This window comes from Scardinius erythrophthalmus (genome assembly GCF_964197995.2).
Source record: "Scardinius erythrophthalmus genome assembly, chromosome: 20".
Classification (NCBI taxonomy): domain Eukaryota; kingdom Metazoa; phylum Chordata; class Actinopteri; order Cypriniformes; family Leuciscidae; genus Scardinius; species Scardinius erythrophthalmus.
The window spans coordinates 33,853,933-33,875,558 of record NC_138240.1 but is presented as its reverse complement, the minus strand read 5'-3'; the positions used below and the strand labels follow the sequence as shown (position 1 = coordinate 33,875,558).

The window sequence follows — 21,626 nt, the reverse complement described above, 5'->3', positions numbered from 1 at the left end:
CTTTTAGATATTTTGTCGTTAATTGAAAACATAATACGTTACTTTACTAGTTACTTGAAAAAGTAATCAGATTACGTAACTCTGAGTTACCCCAACACTGCCTACAACCACCCTGAGATATCTTCCTGAGCGTTCAGTCACAGAAATGAGATTATTTCTTATATTTTAAAGGATTAGATTATGTAGTAATGGTTAGGATTAGTGAAGGTGTCTCTGTCTCTGTCTCTCTCCCACACACTGTTTAAAGAGAGCACCGTGCTCCAGCTATATGATATAAAACAGACACCAGGGATGCCCAATCTCAGCCGGCTCCTCCGGTTGCCATGGCCACGAGCGCTCCAGTGAGAGGTCTTTTTAGGTCATTTTGTTCTATAACCCATCAGCCTCTGTGTGTCAAGTTTTGGAGGATCCAAAAAATCAATAAGAGCTTCAGAACTTGCCTAATCAGCCTGTTTGCCATGTTTTAAAGGGATAGCTAACCGAAAAATAAAACTTCAGTCATCATTTACTCACCGTCATGTTGTTCCAATCCTGTTTGACTCGATGGAACACAAAATGCAAATCTTGGGGAAAAAAGTCCCCCTGTAGTCAATAATTTTACCCCTCAAAACTCATCTTTGACTACCAAAATTACATATTTAAAGTTTTTTCCTTGAAAAAAAAAATTCTTCATGTCTTAAAGTCCTATGAATATGCAAATGAGCCCCGCCTCCACTCACTCACTCAGCTCAGAGATCCACTGGTTGACGATCACACGTCGATCTGATTGGTTACAAGGTAGTTTGTGACGTCAGAAACACCAGCGATTTCAAAGCGTGTTTTTGAGACTGTCTTTGGTTCACTGCAGTTTGAAGGAGAAAATACTCAGCAATGCTGTCGACTTATGAATTTACACATGCTTTGTCTTAAAGCGTATTAAAAATAGACATATAAACACCTAAAATTCACCACAGGTTGACTTTAATATTTCTGTTCATGCGTTCCTTCTGCATCATTACAGTTCTGAAAGCAGTTTGATTAGACAAAATTCTGGTTAATAATGTATTTTTGTGTATTTATTTGCCTATACTTTCTACCAGAGCTTGAATAGAACTTTACACTAAGAGCTTACAAGTGAAACCTCTCAGTGAAACCTCATAGAGAAGCTCCACCCGCTTCAGTCCTGAATGAAGTGCTGCTCATATTTTGCAGACCGTCTCGACTTGTTTACAGTGCAGGAGTAAATAAAAGAACTGGTTCTTTGGATAAGTACAGCGTTTTCATTTTTTGTAAAGACTAATGTTTTATATATTTGAGGAGAGGGGAAGAGTGTCTTAGTCTGGTATTTGCCATCTGGTCATGTTTCATCTTTTATAACTCAGGATTTGAGCCAAATGTACGGTGGCCCAGTAGTGCACAACACAACGGAAATGAGCCACAACACAATTGAAAATGTACAACACAACAGAAATAAGCCACAACATGGCTCATTTCCGTTGTGGTGTACATTTTCCGTAGTGTTATGACTCATTTCCGTTGTGTTGTGAACTTATGTTTGCTTTTTAAATTTCGTTGTGTTGTGCACTACTGGGCCACCGTACAAATGCATTAAATGACAGGAAAAACTGAGAGTCCACATAGCTACAATAAACTTTGTAACCTGTAAGTTGATTGAATCGTAATGCTGAACTGAACTTGGGTCACTTTGGAAAAATGGCAATAATATAATAATAATGACACACACAAGTGTCTGAGAAAACATAAAGCCACAGTACTAACATTGCATAGTAGCGGTTCTACACTAACACTACAATTTTCGCTGGTTTCAGAACACACCACGCTGGATATTACCTGCCATTCATCAGAGTACCTGAACGGTTGCGAGATATCCTCGGGAAAAACTCCAGACATTGACTTAACGTTCCCTATGATGACTCGACAACTGAGCGTTGGCATTTCACTTGCTTTGGATGCGTCAACATCACATTAGCGTAGGCCGTACTATTTGAATTCATTCATTTGAGTGGTTGACTCCCGAAATTAAAATATTAAACAGAACGATAAAATAACTTTATTAACCAGTTAATGGTCATTTCAGCGTTTCTGTTCAGTATGATTAAATTTGATTTACTTTTTGTTTATGTTTCGTTCCTTGAACCGGTTCAGAGCCCTGATCTTGACTGCCCTTTTCCACGAAAGTGACTCTGAGTTCGAAATGAGAACAAAGTACTCCATATGACTTGTGTGCTGTATTACAAGTCTTCTGAAGCATTCTGCTGGTTGGTTTTGTTTATACTACTCTGAACTAGAATATTTACTTTATTTGTGCAAGTTCTCGTGTTTCATACTGACAGAACTTTGTTTTGACTTGCTCATTTTCAGGACACCAGAACGCCATCTGCACATTTTGGCGTATCATAGCTGTGGTACAGATTATTTGTTCCTTCTGCATCCTCTCGGGACCTCGGCCCATGTGTGTGTGTGTGTGTGTGTGTGTACACTGACTTTTATTCCATATTTGTAGATGGTCTGATTATGGTCCTTCATTAGCGTGGGTCTCTTCTGCCAGAAATCATCAACTGATTTCTGAGAGCTTTTCTGGCAGCTTTCACACACACACACACACACACACACTGGCTAGTGAGCGTTTGTTTTCTGGAGGACGGTCTGGGTTGGCTTCATGTTTGCTCTCAAAATTCAGTGAAATGTTCTTTTACACTCTTTTTAGAGCAAGTCGAGCTCTTTTTTTAGTGCTTAAGGGGAGAAACACTGGTTAATTTTGAGATTTTGGGCTATCTGTCTTCAATAACATGTCTTCTTTCAGACTTGTGGTGAACAAAAAAAGTCCAAAATACACATTTAGGTCTTTATTTTATTACACTTTGTCTATTTACGTCTCCTAAACTCAACAAAAGATGGCGTTGTAAATCATCTCGCTGCTCCGCGATCGCTGTCTGCACCCTGTCATCACATACCGTTGGAAAGCTCTCTCTCTCTCCTGTACAATGTTGTTGGATACAAATATGGACATTTCCTTTTTATCAGCAACCAATCGTGAAAGTACGATGGGGCATTTAACTCTAAAAGCGAAATCTCATTGGCTGATGTCAATTTTAAAAGCCATTTTTTCTCATACTCTGAGCCAGAAATCTCCACTTCAGCAGCACTTACACACACCAAACTTTCCAGTTGTATTCCTATCTATATTCTTAAGGTTTTTACCGAGGGGTTTGTTCATATATCATTCAGATTCTGATTTATACAACATTTTATACCTAAAAACGGGGCGAATATATATTTTTTTATGGCTGTTGGCAGTCTTTTCTGATTAATGGAGTGATAAAAATAGATATACAAAATCCCCTCTGTAAAAACCTTTGACTTTAATATGTCAGCAAAATGAAACAAGAATTTTGAATCTGGCTTTATCCAATGTTCAGATTTCTCTTCTGGAAATATATGCAAATTAGCGCATATTCAATGAGATACTACCTAATTTGCATATTTAAACATAAATGTTCTAAAAACTTGTAATACAAAAGATATTTGTCTTAATGTCAGTAATCAACTGGGGAAGTTTCATGCTGATATCTATTAGTTAATTTTTTTTTCCTATTCACCTGGGGTGTCTCCCCTTAAGGTACCAAGTATTTGTACTTAGTATTTGCTGATAGTAGGGGTGTAACGATACACTCGTGTCACGATTTGATACAAAATGTTGTGGCCTACTGAACTCACGATATGATACTATCGCAGTGTTTTAAGCCAAAATAAAAGAGAGTTGTTTTATTTTATTTATTATTACTTTATGAGCTTGAAGTGTCAACATTTTGGTGGAGTGGACTTTAAATGGAGGGACAGAAATCTCTCAGGTTTCATTAAAAATATCAGTAACACATACAATGTCTCATTTATCAGCATTAGTTAGTACATTAGTAAACATGAACTAATAATGAGCAGTATATTTTTACAGCATTTATTACATTTGTTAATGTCAGTTAATAAAAATGGCCATGTTAGTTCACAGTGCTTTAACTAATGTTAACATACAGCTTTTGATATTAGTAATGTTAAGATTAACATTAACTAAGATTAATAAATGCTCTATAAGTGTTGTTCATTGTCAGTTGATGTCAACTACTGTAGTTAAACTAATGAAACCTTACTGTAATGGAGTGTCACATGCACCAAAGCAGTCGTAAATGAGTTGTAATGGATTGTAATAGTTGTAATTTCTGTCCTGAACTGGACGTTTTAAGACTCTTTTACCGTGAATGACCTCGCTGAATGATTCACTACACTCTGAGCGCATGAAATGAGTAACTACACCTCTGTCACGGTACTGAATGTGCGTTTGTTTGTGAACGTGGGCAGTCATATGTTAAAGTGCGGAAGTGGGAGTTCTGTGTTGTGAACGAGTGCGTTTCTTTTTCTCCAAAAGAGCAACAGAGTTCCTGTTTTTATTGTATTTCCACTCTAATATTCTGAAACTCTTTTATTCATAGTGAGACTGAAGTGCCATAATTACAAGATGACAAGATAATCCGTCTCTGAACTCTGTCATCAGTCTCGGAAATAATGATTCATTTCAATGCCGATGCTTATAATGCCATAAAATGGATCTGTGTGCACCTTTGGTGTTTATATGACAGTATAAACTACATTCAATCACTTTGGTTTGCACATTCTTGAAGAACAAAGAAAGTGCAAAGTTAACTTTATATAAAATTCAGAGAATGCAAATTATTTTTCCGAGTTCAACAAAAGTGTCTATGGTTTGTAAAGCACGAATGATGGTGAACATGACATGATACAGCATTGCAAACCTTCACGTTGTGATGAATGCTAATGTTGATGTTATTTCTGTGTGTCTGAAGGTGGATGAGGATGTAGCACTGGATCAAGCTGTGAAGTTCTGCCAGATTCAAATGGCAACGTCGGCACAAAGACAGGTAGGACACACTCACTCCAGGAAATAACACACACACTCCTGCTTTTCCCGCTGGAATGCAAATCCAATTTTCTCTCCTCTGCTCACTCCATTGGAAGCACAGCCGACTCGCTGGAAGTTTGCACATTTGGATATAGTGTTACCCATGTCTGCTTCTCTTTCTCTCCTCTCCCACACACACACTCACACATCTCTGTCTTTCTGAGCCATTTATCAGATGCATTAATTATGCGCTGTTTGCTAGTATCCCTCGATTCCTCTCGCTGTTCAAATAATGAAAACTTTTGTTGAGCAGCACAGAGAGAGAGAGAAAGAGAGAGAGTGAGATTGAGAGAGAGACAGGGAGATTGAGAGATTGAGAGAGAGAGAGAAGAGAGTGAGTGAGTGAGTGAGTGTGAGTGAGAGAGAGAGGGGCTGTGTTTGAGAAAGATTATTAACACACTGATTACTGCATACTCACTACATACTAAATACTATCTACTATTTTAAAAATGGCTTACAACTGTATGCATTATGCAAAATAAACAGATAGTCAGATAGCAGAACGCATTATTGTTGACATGGTTTGTAGTGATGCACTGAAATGACGATTCTTGAGGCATAAAACATTAAATTATGGACACTTTTTTATTTATTTATTTATTTATTTATTTATTTATTAGCCTTTGTATTCATATAATATTAATGTTAATTGTATATTATTATATGAATGTTTAATACATTAAATTAAAATGGTAATATATTCTGTATATTCATATTTTAATATTATTCTTTTAATATACAAATGAATCTATTTATGCATTAATATATTTTGAAATTAAACCTTTCCACGTCCAGGTTTCTGTTGGTTAATAATGGATCGGTTCAGTAAAATCTTTCAGTTTTAAATCTTTCTGAGGACATTCATTTTTTTAATGAATGATTTTCTAATTAGTCTCAAAAAGATGTTAAAATATAACTTAATTCTTCAGTTGATTCATCAGGATATGAATAAAAGGTTTGAGGACAGTAACATTTCTTTAAAGAAACGAATACTTTTTTTATTCAGCAAGGTTGCATTGAATTGATCAAAGTGACAGAAAGGACATTTACAGTGTTACAAAAGATTTAAATAAATGCCGTTCTTTAGAACATTCTGTTCATCAAAGAACCCTGAGAAACAATGTAGCACTTTCTGCTCAAAGTATGACGCCACACAACTGTTCAATAATGCAGGAATGAAATTCAGCTTGGCCTTGACAGGAATAAATTACATTTTTAAATGTATTATAATAAAAAAAAAAAAAAAATTCACAAATTCAGTTTTTACTGTATTTTAGATTAAATGAATGCAGCACGACAAGTACAAAACATGACAATCTTCCCGACCCCAAACGTTTGAACGGTAGTGAATGTCGGCACAGTTTGACTGGGAGCTGTGGTGGAACTGTGGTGTTTTGGCAGAAACCGAGTTTACCATGGTACATTTTCATGAGTGTATGCCATTCCAAACACACCCAGAGTGTGTGAGAGGGCTCGATGTTGTCTGGGTTTGATTCAGAGACACACACTGATGTCCAGCTCTCGTTCGCCCCGTTTAAGAGGAGCGTTCTCTCTTTTCATTAGCCGTTCATTAGTGCACTGAAACTAGCTTGAGCAAAACGTATAAGAGCCCCTGGTGTGTCTCATATCTCTCTCTCTCTCTCTCTCTCTCTCTCTCTCTCTCTCTCTCTCTCCATCTCTCACCCACTCATCTCTCTCCCCTCCTCATCCCCCGATTCAATCGCTTTCATTTCACATCGCCGTCTCTCTTCATCTTCTCCGCTGCTTACTTTGCTCTAATACGCCATTACTACATTGTTTTCTGTCTGATAAGCGACAGGTCGATCATGTTGGTCCACCGTTAGTGTGTATTACTCCATCGCACTCTATAACGCTGCTGTTTTGTTTATGTGCATTGATATGATCAGGCGAATGTTGCTAGATAATGTCAGAGCTATCTCCTATTTGAATGCCCGGTACAAAACAGTAATCGGTCTTTTCTCGCCAGTGTTTCCTGCACTGCGCTGTAGTAAACACAGTCCCTGTATAATGTTCTGTGTTTTGAGCTTGCGAGTTATATGTGATTTAAAGAGAAACATTGAATACCACAACAAAAAATGTATCGCAGGGATCCAGAATAAAACACAAGTGAGCCGATGACTGCTAAAATGACATTTAAGAGCCAGATAACCTTTTTTAGTTCACAAATTACAGAATCTCTCAAAAAGTTTCATATTCTCTGACACTGATATTCTGAGACGTGTATTTCTCACTGTTTAAAAATATATTTCACATATATTTCTCATAAAATATGGTTTATTAAATATTAAAACATACATGTAAATAAACCTTTTGGGAGTAAAACTGTAAGGCGTGTCATTGTTTGTGCTCACTGTGACTGCATTTATTTGATCAAAAATACAGTAAAAACAGTAATATAGTGAAATATTATTACAATTTAAAAATCACATGATCCTTCAGAAATCATTTTAATATGCTGATTTGCTGCTCAAGAAACATTTCTCATTATTATCAATGTTGAAAACAGTTCTGCTGCTTCATATTTTTTGTGGAAACAAATTTTCTTTAATTGATTGAAAGAGATTTTAAAAGAACATTTATTTATTATTATATTTATCATTTTGATATTTTTAATATTTTGATTATTTATCAAACGTTTGTAATATTATAAATGTCAATTTTGATTAATTTAATGCATCCTTGCTGAATAAAAGTATTAATTTATTTAAAAAAAAAACTTACTGACCCCAAACTTTTTAATGGTAGTGTATATATAAATGTTGATTATGGTTCCAACATGACACCCGCCTTAGTTTTACTCCCAAATTTATATATATATATATGTATTTATTAAGCTTTTATTATAACAAAGCTCTGTTGGGTTGAGATGAAAACTGTTTAATATGCATCATAATGACACCATTGTGATATGCCAGTCAGAAAACAGATCAATTTAAGAATGAAATAAAGGAGTTACTGGTCTGAATCCGTCTGAGAACGGACTTTCTCACTGAATCGCGTCAGATTATCAGTCACTAACTGAACCACTGGCTCAAAACAAGTCGAGGACGGTTACTCTGCTGGTCTGTCCATCGTGCCCTGCTCACAGCATTAGTAAAGCGAGGCTAAAACTGAACTCATCCTCTTTCCTCAGACTGTCTGAGGCGGTTTGTTTATTCAGCGGGTCTTCTCTCTTTGTTGTTTACCTCAGGAGTCACGGCTCTCTGAAGCAGTCAGTCAGACAGGAACACGCGCCTGTCGGTGGGAAGCGTGGGTTCATGCTTTGGTTTGAGAGAGAGAGAGAGTGAGTGGGTTGGGGTGCGCATCAGAAAAGCTTCTGTGTGTGTTATATACCGCAGAGCACCAAACCTGCTCAAGACTACCAGACAAATGAAACATGACTGAATTCAGACACAGCCATGCAATCAGTCACTGTGTGATCATAACTCACCTGTGTGTGTTTTCAAAGGGTTTCTCTGTGTCCTGTTTGAGACTCTTTTTTTACTGATAACAGTTTTATCTAAAGTGACTTGCAGTACATTTATTACGGGGAATTTCCCCCGGAGCTCAAGATTCTGTCGTCATTGACTCACACTCATGTCGTTCCGAACTCATATGACTTTCTGTCTGAAAAACAAAATGAGATTTTTGCCACAATAATCTATTAAAGTGAATGGAGCTCCAAAAATGACGAAAAGCACCATAGTAGTCATCTGTACAGCTTTTGTACTATATTGAATGTGTACTGAAGTCATACGATAGGTCTGTGTGAAATTTGAGTCGAAATTTTAATCAAACCACATAATGGAGTAGTGTATATTCAAATATTGCTTGTCAAGACATGTTTGACACACCAAACATCATAAATTAATGTCTCCTATTTCAGTCGGCGTGTAGTTTAGTGCAGTTGTGTGGACTATTTCTGTGGTGCTTTTTATCAGTTTTGTAGCTTCACATCATCTGCCCTCATTCATTTACAGGTGAAACTCGGAATATTTAAATATCGTGCAAAAGTTTATGCATTTCAGTAATTCAAATTAAAAGGTGAAACTAATATATTTAGTATAAATAACTATATATATGCATGATTATACTTTTCAGAGGGCCGACATTTCTGTATTTAAAATCCTTTTTTTTATTGATTTCATGTAATATTCTAATTTTCTGAGATTTTGAATTTGGGGTTTTCATAAGCTGTAAGTAATCAAAATTATAACTTTTGCACGATATTCTAATTTTTCGAGTTTCACCTGTACATTGTATATAGAAAAGAGCTGCATGAACATTCTGCTAAACATCTCCTTTTGTATACAAAAAAAAAACAAAAATCACACAGGTTTGAAATAGCTTGGGGATGAGTAAAAGTCAGTGTTTTAACCTTACAAAGTTGGTAATGAATGCAGAAGTTCTGGACTGAGACTGACATGTAAACCAACCAATTGCAATTCGTTTTCATCATCATGTTTATGGGAGTGAAAATGCAAAGTCGATGTCCCTATATTAACAAACATTGTGCAAGTTTACTGAAACAAAGGTGCTGTAAACCTCACACTAGAGGTCGCGTTAACCGAAAATTTTCCATCATTGGCGAAATTTTTGTAGCAGTGACGGAAAAATCTTAAAGCCGTCCGTAATTTTGACAGATTACACTGAGAGTGATGTATTGCAACTTGTAACTGTAATTCTAACCCCTGTCCACTTGGTGGTGAGTGCACTCTTGTTGATAATCAAGTTAATGGTCAACGAATGGCTTTTCTGAGTTACGCGACATTGTTTACAAGCTGTTTTATTGACGTCTTTCTGCCGTTGAAACACTGATTGAGCGATTACATGAGAGACATGATATGGATTTCGGCAAGTTGGACTGTATATTTCAACATATTTTTTGATAATTAATCATGTTAATTTCGTTCTGTAACGTAGTAAAGAGGAAGGAATTGATGGCGTTCACTCGCGCTCTGCTTCGCTTGAACTCAGGCGCTACAGTGATCTCTCGCGCCACATCAAAAAGCGCCAAAACATTATGTATTGTTTGAATTTTGTGATAAAATAGACAGAATTTGAAAGCTCAGACTTTATTTCATATCAAAAGTAACAAAGCACAAAGCTTATTGCGATTTATTGGATGCAGATAAAATTAACTTAGCTTTTTTTAATTTTAAAATGTTTTATTTTTGGTTATCACTTTTAAAAAAATAACATTTAAACTGGATAATATTTAGAGCTTTAAAGTGCTGGAAAAAGTGTGAAGCTCTTGAAAAGTGCTTGAATGTCACTCTGAAAAGGTTGTACGAAACCTGAAATGAAAAATGTAAAAACGTTAAAATAGTTCTGCCACAATACCATGGTTACAGGCAGCGTTACTGCATTAAATCCATGGTGAATGTTGGTGATTTGTGGATTGAAAAGCCGTGTATAACTTGTTCGTTATGACACAGTTTCTCCTGATTTTCCACATCAACTCTATTTGATCTGATACCTGTTGTTTATACACTCTAAAAAAAATGCTGGGTTGTTTCAACCCAATTTTGGTTCAAATATGGACAAACCCAGCCACTGGGTTACATTTTTTTATAAATTTTTTAACCCAGCGGCTGGGTTTGTCCATATTTGACCCAAATGTATGTAGCATTTTTTAGAGTGTATCAGAGGATTCTGTGCTAAATTTGAATGCTTCTCGCAGATCTCGCACTAGATCTCACCATGATGTTAATACTACGGCAAATTCAAACGCTTTCTCACTGGATCTCCCAGCACTGTGTAATAACGGTGTTGGGTGATCGAGATCGGTCCGCGAGTAAACCTGTTCTGAGCTCGAAGCTCGGTTACGTTCCGCTTTCATTTCGTTTACCATTTGGTGTTTTTCATATGCACCAGAAATGGCGGCTCGTATCAGTTGGGCAATGTGGCGTTTGCAGCAGTGCGACCTCTAACAAAATGTACTCGCACCGACAAGCAAAAAGGTCGCAAAATGTGTCCATTTGGTCGCAGTCTGGAGCCCTGATTATCCAGCGGCCCGTGACGTCTGAGGCTGAAACTACCCACCAGAACATCATCACCCCCTCGACACACAGCCAGTCGCTCCTAAAGTTCATGTGACACATTTAAGCCTCTGTAATTCCTCAATTGCTGTAATTGCAGAAGGTCCATTAACATGTTTGGAGTTCATTAACTTCCTGTCAGTGGGTTTCTGTCTCTTTGTGCTGTCTAATGCTCACTCACTCACTCTTTCTCTCCATCTGCAGGTGAAACGAGTGAGATTTAAGGCTACAGGAAGAGCTGCTGTTGTTTTGAGGGGTTATGAATGGTTTTGTTTGTTGTCGTTTGAGTCATTCTGGGGCTATTAGAGTTCAGAAGAAAGCCAACAGAGAGCAAATATATTTCACTATTGCAAACTCACATGCGAGGACTGGCTCTTTTTTTTCACAGGTACATGTGAAAGTGTTTTATCCTGTGCATGGGAATAAAGAACCTCACTGTGAACAACAGCATATGAATGCTAACGGCCCTTGCAAACATTTACCATGGTAACTATGATTTCGATTCGTGATGTTTATTATAAGGCGAGCGTCATTATTCCGGGATGTGTTTTTTTACGTATTCATATCCATGTGCATTACACATGGGAGGGGGAATTGCTGTATTTTCAAATACTTTTAAAATACATGTATTTCATGATATAGCTTCTGACAGCACTGCGCGAGTTAGCGGCGCCATCTTTTGGCGGGACACCCAAAATGAATGCTCGCTAAATGCAAAGTGGAAAAAAATGAGTGTTGGTGAGTGTATGAAGCTAATATTTACCAGCTGGATGATAACTGGCCATGCGTGTTTCTGAGTGAACCATAATTACTGTATCAGCCATTGGCTTTCTCAATGAAACTGTCCGTTTACTTGCAATTCTGAAATTCAGCCTCTTATGCGAATTGCAGGTCATGCTCACATTTCTGTTTGATAAAATCAAAACTGACACAAAGCCTCATTGGCATATCACTTTGTTGTCTAATTCGCTTTTGTGTACAGTATGTTAAGAGGTTAACCCCACACCCTCATAATTGCACATGGCCGAACACATGGTTGTGCTGCGTGTGTGTTAACACACTGTTTCCATAGTTACAGGATTGTGCCAGCACTCCACGCAGCGTAACTTTACACGTGTAACTCAAGCCCTCAGTTAAATGAAACACCTTCTGTGGTGTAGTCCTTCATTTCTTCACCTCTCTCCATTAGCACCGCTTCAAGACGAGCCTCTGCTTTAGTGTGACCATTTGGCCCCCTAGTGGTCAAAACGTGCAGGTTGAGGACAGATACATGTTACTGTGTTGACAAACGGTCAGATATTGTGGTTGAGAGATGAAACTGTGTTTTTCTGGTAATCTGTTAACATCTCACAGACTTCTCATTTGGGAGATTCCTTTCCCTCATAGTTTAATCTTAACCTCCAGCCTCAAAAACGAAGTCAGCTTGGAAATAAAGACGGTATATAAGTTATGGATGCCTCTGTTTGGTGTAAAATCTCATTCATTTTCCCCATTGGTAATTAATTATTTATTTATTTATTTTTACAATAACTTGTAAACCTTTAAAGACAGACCTGCTGTGAGCTACAATGACTAAACATTAAACGGCATATAAATCAAAACTGCCTAACATTACTGAATGAAATGTCGACCCAGGACAAGTTATTGGACTGAAGCTTTAGGGGTGTTGATGGACTCGATCTACTCCATCTGTGTTTTTTGATCATCGTTCTGAATCCGATCTGGATGTAGTCTTTGATAAAAACATGATTTTTTTCAGTTATGTGCTCAAAATGTTACTTTTTTTATTAAAATTCTTAATATTTTAATATTTATGTATTATTTACCAGTGGAATGCATTAAAAGAATGCATACCAAAAAGAATGCATTAAACTAGAATAAAACAGGGTTTTTCTGTGTAAAAGCATAGGGTCTGTTCTTTCTTTTGATATATTGCATGTTCAGATATTCATACAACAAATTATTCTGGGGGCCATGAACATTTTGTGAACATGATCAAAAATTCTGGCGCTGACTGGCAACTTTTTTCAAAAACGCTGAGTAGTTTTATATTTCTTTATTATTCTTATTCTTAATTTGATTAAGCTGTTCATGGGATTGTAGTTCTTTCCCTCACTAAAGCTGTTATGTACACAGTCTTGTGCCTTGTCTAATTTTCAAAAACTACGTTGCTTCAAATCAAAGTTTGTAGTGTTGTGATTCATCTCGTAGCTTGTTGGCTTAGTTCATGGCATATAACACGCTTCAACGCTTTAACAAAGACTTTTTTTTAAATCACTATGGAAGAAATTAATGAAAAAAACAACACTTCAGGAACCAGCGCTGCTGAAAATGTGGGTAGGTGCTAATTCACTCTATACAAGTCCACCATCTTCATATATATACACTAGTCATTGATGTCATTAGGAATCCACGCTATCTGAAATTTTGTGTATTGAGGAAATTTCCCCACGTGGATTTTGCATCGGATTCAAGTTTGTTTGTGTTTGCATGTGTAATTTCCCAAAAGTTTTGCTAATGTGGCCATGCCTTTACATTTAAGGAGGGACTAAAGTCATAGAGATTTCACAGAGATTTGAGTGTAGACTCTTTTGACTTGGGCAAATAAGAAACCATCTAACAACCACTCGGAAATCTCTACTATGTAACAACAACAAAAAAAACTCCGAAACTTCATAGCAACGCCTTGGCAACCACCTGTTACTCCCTAGCCTACAGGCAGTGAGAAACTACACAGAATATCGTTAGCCTCATAGCATAATTGCCTAAGTCATTTTTTAATTAATTATTTCTTAGGCAATTATGCTATGAGGCTAACGATATGTAAAAAAAATTACACAATATTTTGAATCAATATTTGATCTGCCGCATGATAAAATGTACAAAAACATCTCACAGAGGCGTAAAGAAGGGACCATAGAAACTTGGGAGTGTTGTCTTTTGTCCGTGTTTTACATATTCAATCAACATCTAGTTCTCTCTTTTATCATAAGCTGCAGTTTCCTCCTTTCCTACGGGAAGCTTTTACTGAACATTAGTAGAGCACAAAACCAAAAAGACGTGATCCGCACCCGTCCAACTCTTCAGAGAGAGAGAGAGAGCAAAGTGCGTGGACGTTTGATCAGCTATTGGCTGCGGTTTGGATCTGTTGCTATGGCAACAGCTGGTTCTGTTGTCGTGTAGTTTGTTTGTGGAGCCGTGAGGTGAGCTTTTCCCTGAGTGCTTCTCTCAAGACACACACACACACAGGACCCAGAGCTGTTTAGTTTGTTTGCCTGTTCACATGCTTTTTCTGCTGTGCGTCTACTGAATCGTCCATCTTGATGAAGGGTTTTTGACAGGGTAAAACGAGACAATCGATCACAGGTAGGCCTCACAGATGCAGCTGATTGGATGATTAAGTTTGTCGCATGGATATTTGCTCAACAAGTGTGTTTCCTGCTCATTGATTGGTGTTTTAGTAGCTATATTGATGTTATACCAGTTCTAAGAGTTAAAATGCTGCTTGCTTAATTGTATTTGCTTTATAATGCTTATTTATGACAACTTTTGTGTAATTGACTGTGAGAATCAGTGGTGTCATTTCACCAAAAGCCAAGGTAAAAGCAAAAGGCGAACTCTGATGACGTCATAAAGTTTGACTTCCTCAATGTGACGACAAGTGTGTGTTAGTTTTGATCATAACCAAAGCAAATTAGACCGTTATAGACCACTGTTATAAGGATTAAGGGTTTTCAAGTACTTCACACAACTTTTTTCCAGCACTTAAAGCTCAAAAGTCTGAATATTATCCAGTTGAAATGTTATTTTTAATGTGATGACTAAAAAAATTTTTTTGTTCATCCTTCAAAGATTGTCTGAATTTGTAAAATTAAAAGTTCACAATAGGAAAACTAACACTTGGTGAAATACAAATACTTTAAAATAAAATAAAAAAGAGACAAAATACCACTATAACCTGTAGATGGCAGCAGAGTACTTTTCTCATTAGAGCCATTTCCACTCCTTAACATAGTTTTTCTCACTTTATTCATTTGAATTTATTATTAGAGAATATCAAATAGCTATTATAATAAAAAAAATTGTCTGTTTTTGTCACTTTTTGTACTGAAGTGGGATGTATATATTTGTAGGAAAAGTCGCAAAGCCTCATGAAACAAAAACCTTTCTTCAAATTGCGAATGAAATGACACAGACAGGCAGTGAGCAAAGAGCGCTTCATTTATAATCACTGAAGCTCAGTCCGTTTAGAGCAAACTCATTGAGTGCGAAAACTCCCGTTTTAATCAGTGAATCTGACTAAACTTCACAATGAATCTTTTATTTACATCGTGTCTGGTTTGTTTGTTATAATGAGAGGATTTGTGTGCATGTAAAACTTATTAAACTTGCACTAAGCAAACTTATTCAGTATTTTGAATGATACTGAGTGGATTCTGACTCTGTGAGTAAATCCTCTGATTGGTCATTATTTTCAACAGAAATGCCTGTGATTGGCTACAATGCTCAACGCTGCAAAATCACATTGTAAATGGACACTGTTGAACTCGTGTGACTTTAGTATGACAACCAGATCGATTTAACTTGCTTTTTAACATTTACAAATTACATGTTGCCCGTAATAATATAACAATACAAATATTACTTTGTAATGACCTGACCAGGAATCCAAGATATGTCAGATCCAAGAATGCTGAGAAGTAAACAGAACTTATTTCACTGTTTCTCTTCTTCTATCACTTTCTCTTTGGCTCCATTGAAGTATTGGAAGAGCACTGTTTTTCTTTTTTTGAGCACGTCGACTCATGGCACTGTTTTTCTGTCCCGTCTGTTTACAGAGCTCCAGTGATGCGCCAACCACTCCCAAGTTTAGTAAAGACCAGCGAGACATCTTCTTCCCAGCATCATTCTCCACGCCGTGCCTCCACACACACACAGCATCAGCGCAGGACGGGGAGGCCAAGCTGAGCAAGACCCCTCGGCCACTTCTCATCCAGACACAGACACACACCACTCCATCACAGATCTACTGCCAACCCGACCAATCGCAGCAGCGCAAGACGCCCAGCCAGCCAATAGCAAGCATGGCCTTTTTGCCCCACACAGGTACGGTATCTAATAATCTTTGCAGTGACACAGTAGTCCACATTACTATTTAGAGTGATCCGTTATCATAAGGTAACTGTCTTAGTTATGTATTTCAGAAATGTACATATACAAATCACAGTTAGCTAAAAATGTATTAATTTAAACAATGTTATAATTTAAGGCAGAACAGAAATCAAGACACATAAAAGAATTAACTGTAATGAACAAATAAGCCTGAACCTCGAGCTGAGACTCAAACACAGATATGGCCTATGACACAGCGCTCCTACATAACAGCTTATTCTTATCAGTGTTTTTGTCTTTGGGTCGTTATATTTCCCACAGATTTCTAAATCAGATACAGATAAAGTTGCACAGTAAAGATTACATTTATATGAGTGCATTAGTGTGAGAACGATTGTGTGTGAATTAATTCTCCCTGGCAGCGTCTCTCTACTAATAGTGAAGCTGTGGGTTTTAGTTATAATATATGATAGAACTTTTCAGTTTCGAACCTATTTTGTTGATAATCACAGAACAGTGTTGACAACACATTTCTCTGCTTTTGAACGTTTCTGTGTGCGCGAGCTACCGTCTGTGTGTGTGTGTTACCATGCAACAGCGCATTAAAACGACGATTAACTTACCTGTACAATAAGCTGTTTAAAATGTGCATTCACCCGATCATTTTTGAGCTTCCAGATGTTATAATCAAACATATCTTGTGGAGCGCTCTCTGATTATACATTTATTTGTCATTTTAACTTAAACGGAGTGTAAAAGTGGACTTTCTTATCCTGTTGCGCCCTCTATAGGCCACTGCATACTGTGCAGTATATGCTATTATACATACTGTTATTTAGAAAAAAATAGTGTGTGAAACAGATAAACATTTAAAACCACAATGTTTAATTTACTGAGTGGTATCAAATTATGATCTCAGAGATACACTAGACAAGTTTGGGGTCTGTAAGATTTATTTAAAATAATTTAATACTTTTTTAATTTTAATACTCGTATTCAGCAAGGATTCATTAAATTTATCAAAAGTTACAGTAAATATATTTATAATCAGCATATCTAAATGATTATGTGACTCTGAAGACTGGAGTAATGATGCTGAAAATTCAGCTTTCACACTCAGATGACAGACATGCAGAGATGGACATGGTACACACACTTCCTTACTTGAGTGAAAGTACATACTCTACTGGTCAAATATTACTCCGTTACAAGTAAAAGTCGTAAAGACTGATTTTTACTTACAGAAGTTCTCGTTTTTAGAAGTACTTAAGTATCAGAAGTAAAAAGTAAATGTCAGTGCATTGTTTTATTATTGTTGCATTGTTGTATGCAATACTTACAGTACCTTATGCCTCTGAATCTATGCCTGCCGTCCCTCATATCAATATCACATGTATTTCTAGAACACAGTTCCAGTAGTGGGATTGAATGTGAGATTGAATAAGTCACTCAATAAAGTCCACAATGGTTTCGACACCCAAATGGCTGTTCCCTCAAATAGTGCCCTATTTAAAGTTGTTTGGCTTTTAGTATGAATATGTTAACCTTACTGTTATCTATAAGCTACTGTGCTCCAAAACAATGACTAAATTCGCATTTAGAAGACCAAACCCAACGTTGAAAATGAAAATCGGACAGACGTTGTATTATGGTTGAAAATGAAAATCGGGTTGACAACCCGTTAAAACCCAACAAAATTAAAGTCAACTCGACTTTAATTTCCAACCAAAATGCAACACCTGCAACCAAAATCATCCCCTGACTGACATTACAACTTTCTACTCAAGGACCTGACAGAATTGAAAAGGAGTAAAAAGTACGATATTTGTCTTTCAATTGAAGGGAAGTTAAAGTAAAAAGCTTCCAGAAAATATAATACTCAAGTAAAGTACAGATACTCGAAAAGTGTAGTTAAGTACAGTACTCAAGTAAATGTACTTTGTTACTGTCCAGCTCTGCAGACATGTGACCAGAAGATGGCGTGTTTGTTCATGAAATTATACATACTGTTTATGATTTACTCTATATAACCATTTCCTGTTGGGGATCAACATGCAGCTCACAACTACAACAACACTTTCATTACATGTCGAGCTAGCTGTCTCACTTCCTCCTGTGTGTCGTTTAGGCTGATGTGTTCTGTGTGTCATGCTCTGTTGCTAAGGAAACAAGGTACATGATTGTGTTAAGTGTGCATGTGTACGACTGTGTGTGTGTCCTTGAGAAGCCAAATGAAAGTGCATGATGCTCTACAACATAATGGGGTTTGAGCCGGTCAGCTGTCTTTAAATTCAGTCACAGTTTCTGTCGTATTAAAGCCTGTCAAAAACTGTTTTTTATCATGAGCAGATCATTAAACGACCTCAGCGCTAAACAGAAGATGCTTAGATGCACACAGACACACTATATCTGTCACTTTAACTGAGATTACTGGTGCGGTGATCAGAGTCAGTGGTACTTTGACCCGGTAAACACTGTCGTCATTCTCACATCCAACATAAACACTGAAAAATAAAGGCCAAAATGTTGATATGCATCAGCATTGTTGATGTTACAGGGTTTCTGTAAGTCTTAAGAAAAGTCTTAATTCACACTTACATAAATTAAGTCCTTAAAACGGTCTTAAATCAGAGCAGAAAGTCTTAAATTCATAAAGTCATGACATTAAATGCATGCAATGCGGAAAATGAAAATCTTCCTCAGTATTGTTGTCCTGTTTACCAATACAACTGACTAAGTTGAAAACTTAAAATCCAGCAAAAATTTTTATTTATTTTTAAATGATGAAAGCATATAACTAAACTTAAAATGAAAATTGAAAATATATGTACTTGCATTATGTACTTGACGCATTAATGCAGAATTCAGTTTATTTGCACTCACAGAAGAGTTTTGAATGTGGGCCGTCCTGAAGGATGTCTCCTGACGGGGTGTGTGTGTGTGTGTGTGTGTGTGTGTGTGTGTGTGTGTGTGTGTGTGTGTGTGTGTGTGTGTGTGTGTGTGTAGAGGAGCGAGAGGAGGCAGCGTCTGAGGGTCTGCTGTACCGTCAGCATGAGTCTCACCTGTGTCAGCAGATGAAGATGATGGCCAGTGTCTCTCAGATTCACAACACACACGAGTGGCCGTCCTGCTCCACTCACACCAGCACAGGTAATGCAGATACACACACTCCATGCTCCACTCACACCAGCACAGGTAATGCAGATACACACACTCCATGCTCCACTCACACCAGCACAGGTAATGCAGATACACACACTCCATGCTCCACACACACCAGCACAGGTAATGCAGATACACACACTCAATGCTCCACTCACACCAGCACAGGTAATGCAGATACACACACTCCATGCTCCACTCACACCAGCACAGGTAATGCAGATACACACACTCCATGCTCCACTCACACCAGCACAGGTAATGCAGATACACACACTCCATGCTCCACACACACCAGCACAGGTAATGCAGATACACACACTCGATGCTCCACTCACACCAGCACAGGTAATGCAGATACACACACTCCATGCTCCACTCACACCAGCACAGGTAATGCAGATACACACACTCCATGCTCCACACACACCAGCACAGGTAATGCAGATACACACACTCCATGCTCCACACACACCAGCACAGGTAATGCAGATACACACACTCCATGCTTCACTCACACCAGCACAGGTAATGCAGATACACACACTCCATGCTCCACACACACCAGCACAGGTAATGCAGATACACACACTCCATGCTCCACTCACACCAGCACAGGTAATGCAGATACACACACTCCATGCTCCACACACACCAGCACAGGTAATGCAGATACACACACTCCATGCTCCACTCACATCAGCACAGGTAATGCAGATACACACACTCCATGCTCCACACACACCAGCACAGGTAATGCAGATACACACACTCCATGCTCCACACACACCAGCACAGGTAATGCAGATACACACACTCCATGCTCCACTCACACCAGCACAGGTAATGCAGATACACACACTCCATGCTCCACACACACCAGCACAGGTAATGCAGATACACACACTCCATGCTCCACTCACATCAGCACAGGTAATGCAGATACACACACTCCATGCTCCACTCACACCAGCACAGGTAATGCAGATACACACACTCCATGCTCCACACACACCAGCACAGGTAATGCAGATACACACACTCCATGCTCCACTCACACCAGCACAGGTAATGCAGATACACACACTCCATGCTCCACTCACACCAGCACAGGTAATGCAGATACACACACTCCATGCTCCACACACACCAGCACAGGTAATGCAGATACACACACTCCATGCTCCACTCACACCAGCACAGGTAATGCAGATACACACACTCCATGCTCCACACACACCAGCACAGGTAATGCAGATACACACACTCCATGCTCCACTCACATCAGCACAGGTAATGCAGATACACACACTCCATGCTCCACTCACACCAGCACAGGTAATGCAGATACACACACTCCATGCTCCACTCACATCAGCACAGGTAATGCAGATACACACACTCCATGCTCCACTCACATCAGCACAGGTAATGCAGACACACACACTCCATGCTCCACTCACACCAGCACAGGTAATGCAGATACACACACTCCATGCTCCACTCACACCAGCACAGGTAATGCAGATACACACACTCCATGCTCCACTCACACCAGCACAGGTAATGCAGATACACACACTCCATGCTCCACTCACATCAGCACAGGTAATGCAGATACACACACTCCATGCTCCACTCACATCAGCACAGGTAATGCAGATACACACACTCCATGCTCCACTCACATCAGCACAGGTAATGCAGATACACACACTCCATGCTCCACTCACATCAGCACAGGTAATGCAGACACACACACTCCATGCTCCACTCACACCAGCACAGGTAATGCAGATACACACACTCCATGCTCCACTCACACCAGCACAGGTAATGCAGATACACACACTCCATGCTCCACACACACCAGCACAGGTAATGCAGATACACACACTCGATGCTCCACTCACACCAGCACAGGTAATGCAGATACACACACTCCATGCTCCACTCACACCAGCACAGGTAATGCAGATACACACACTCCATGCTCCACACACACCAGCACAGGTAATGCAGATACACACACTCCATGCTCCACACACACCAGCACAGGTAATGCAGATACACACACTCGATGCTCCACTCACACCAGCACAGGTAATGCAGATACACACACTCCATGCTCCACTCACACCAGCACAGGTAATGCAGATACACACACTCCATGCTCCACACACACCAAGCACAGGTAATGCAGACACACACACTCGATGCTCCACACACACCAAGCACAGGTAATGCAGACACACACACTCCATGCTCCACTCACACCAGCACAGGTAATGCAGATACACACACTCCATGCTCCACACACACCAGCACAGGTAATGCAG

The 21,626-nt window shown here is 38.6% G+C and overlaps 1 protein-coding gene across 2 annotated transcripts in view; it reads left to right on the top strand.

Moving 5' to 3' along the window:
• Nucleotides 1–21,626, top strand: part of cabin1 (calcineurin binding protein 1) — a 140,381-nt gene that overhangs the window by 107,063 nt on the left and 11,692 nt on the right. For both annotated transcript variants that reach the window (XM_081349817.1, XM_081349816.1), the window contains 3 exons: nt 4,857–4,931; nt 15,852–16,119; nt 19,132–19,275. In XM_081349817.1, coding sequence (XP_081205943.1) covers nt 4,857–4,931; nt 15,852–16,119; nt 19,132–19,275 — 487 coding nt within the window. The remainder of the gene's footprint in view (nt 1–4,856; nt 4,932–15,851; nt 16,120–19,131; nt 19,276–21,626) is intronic.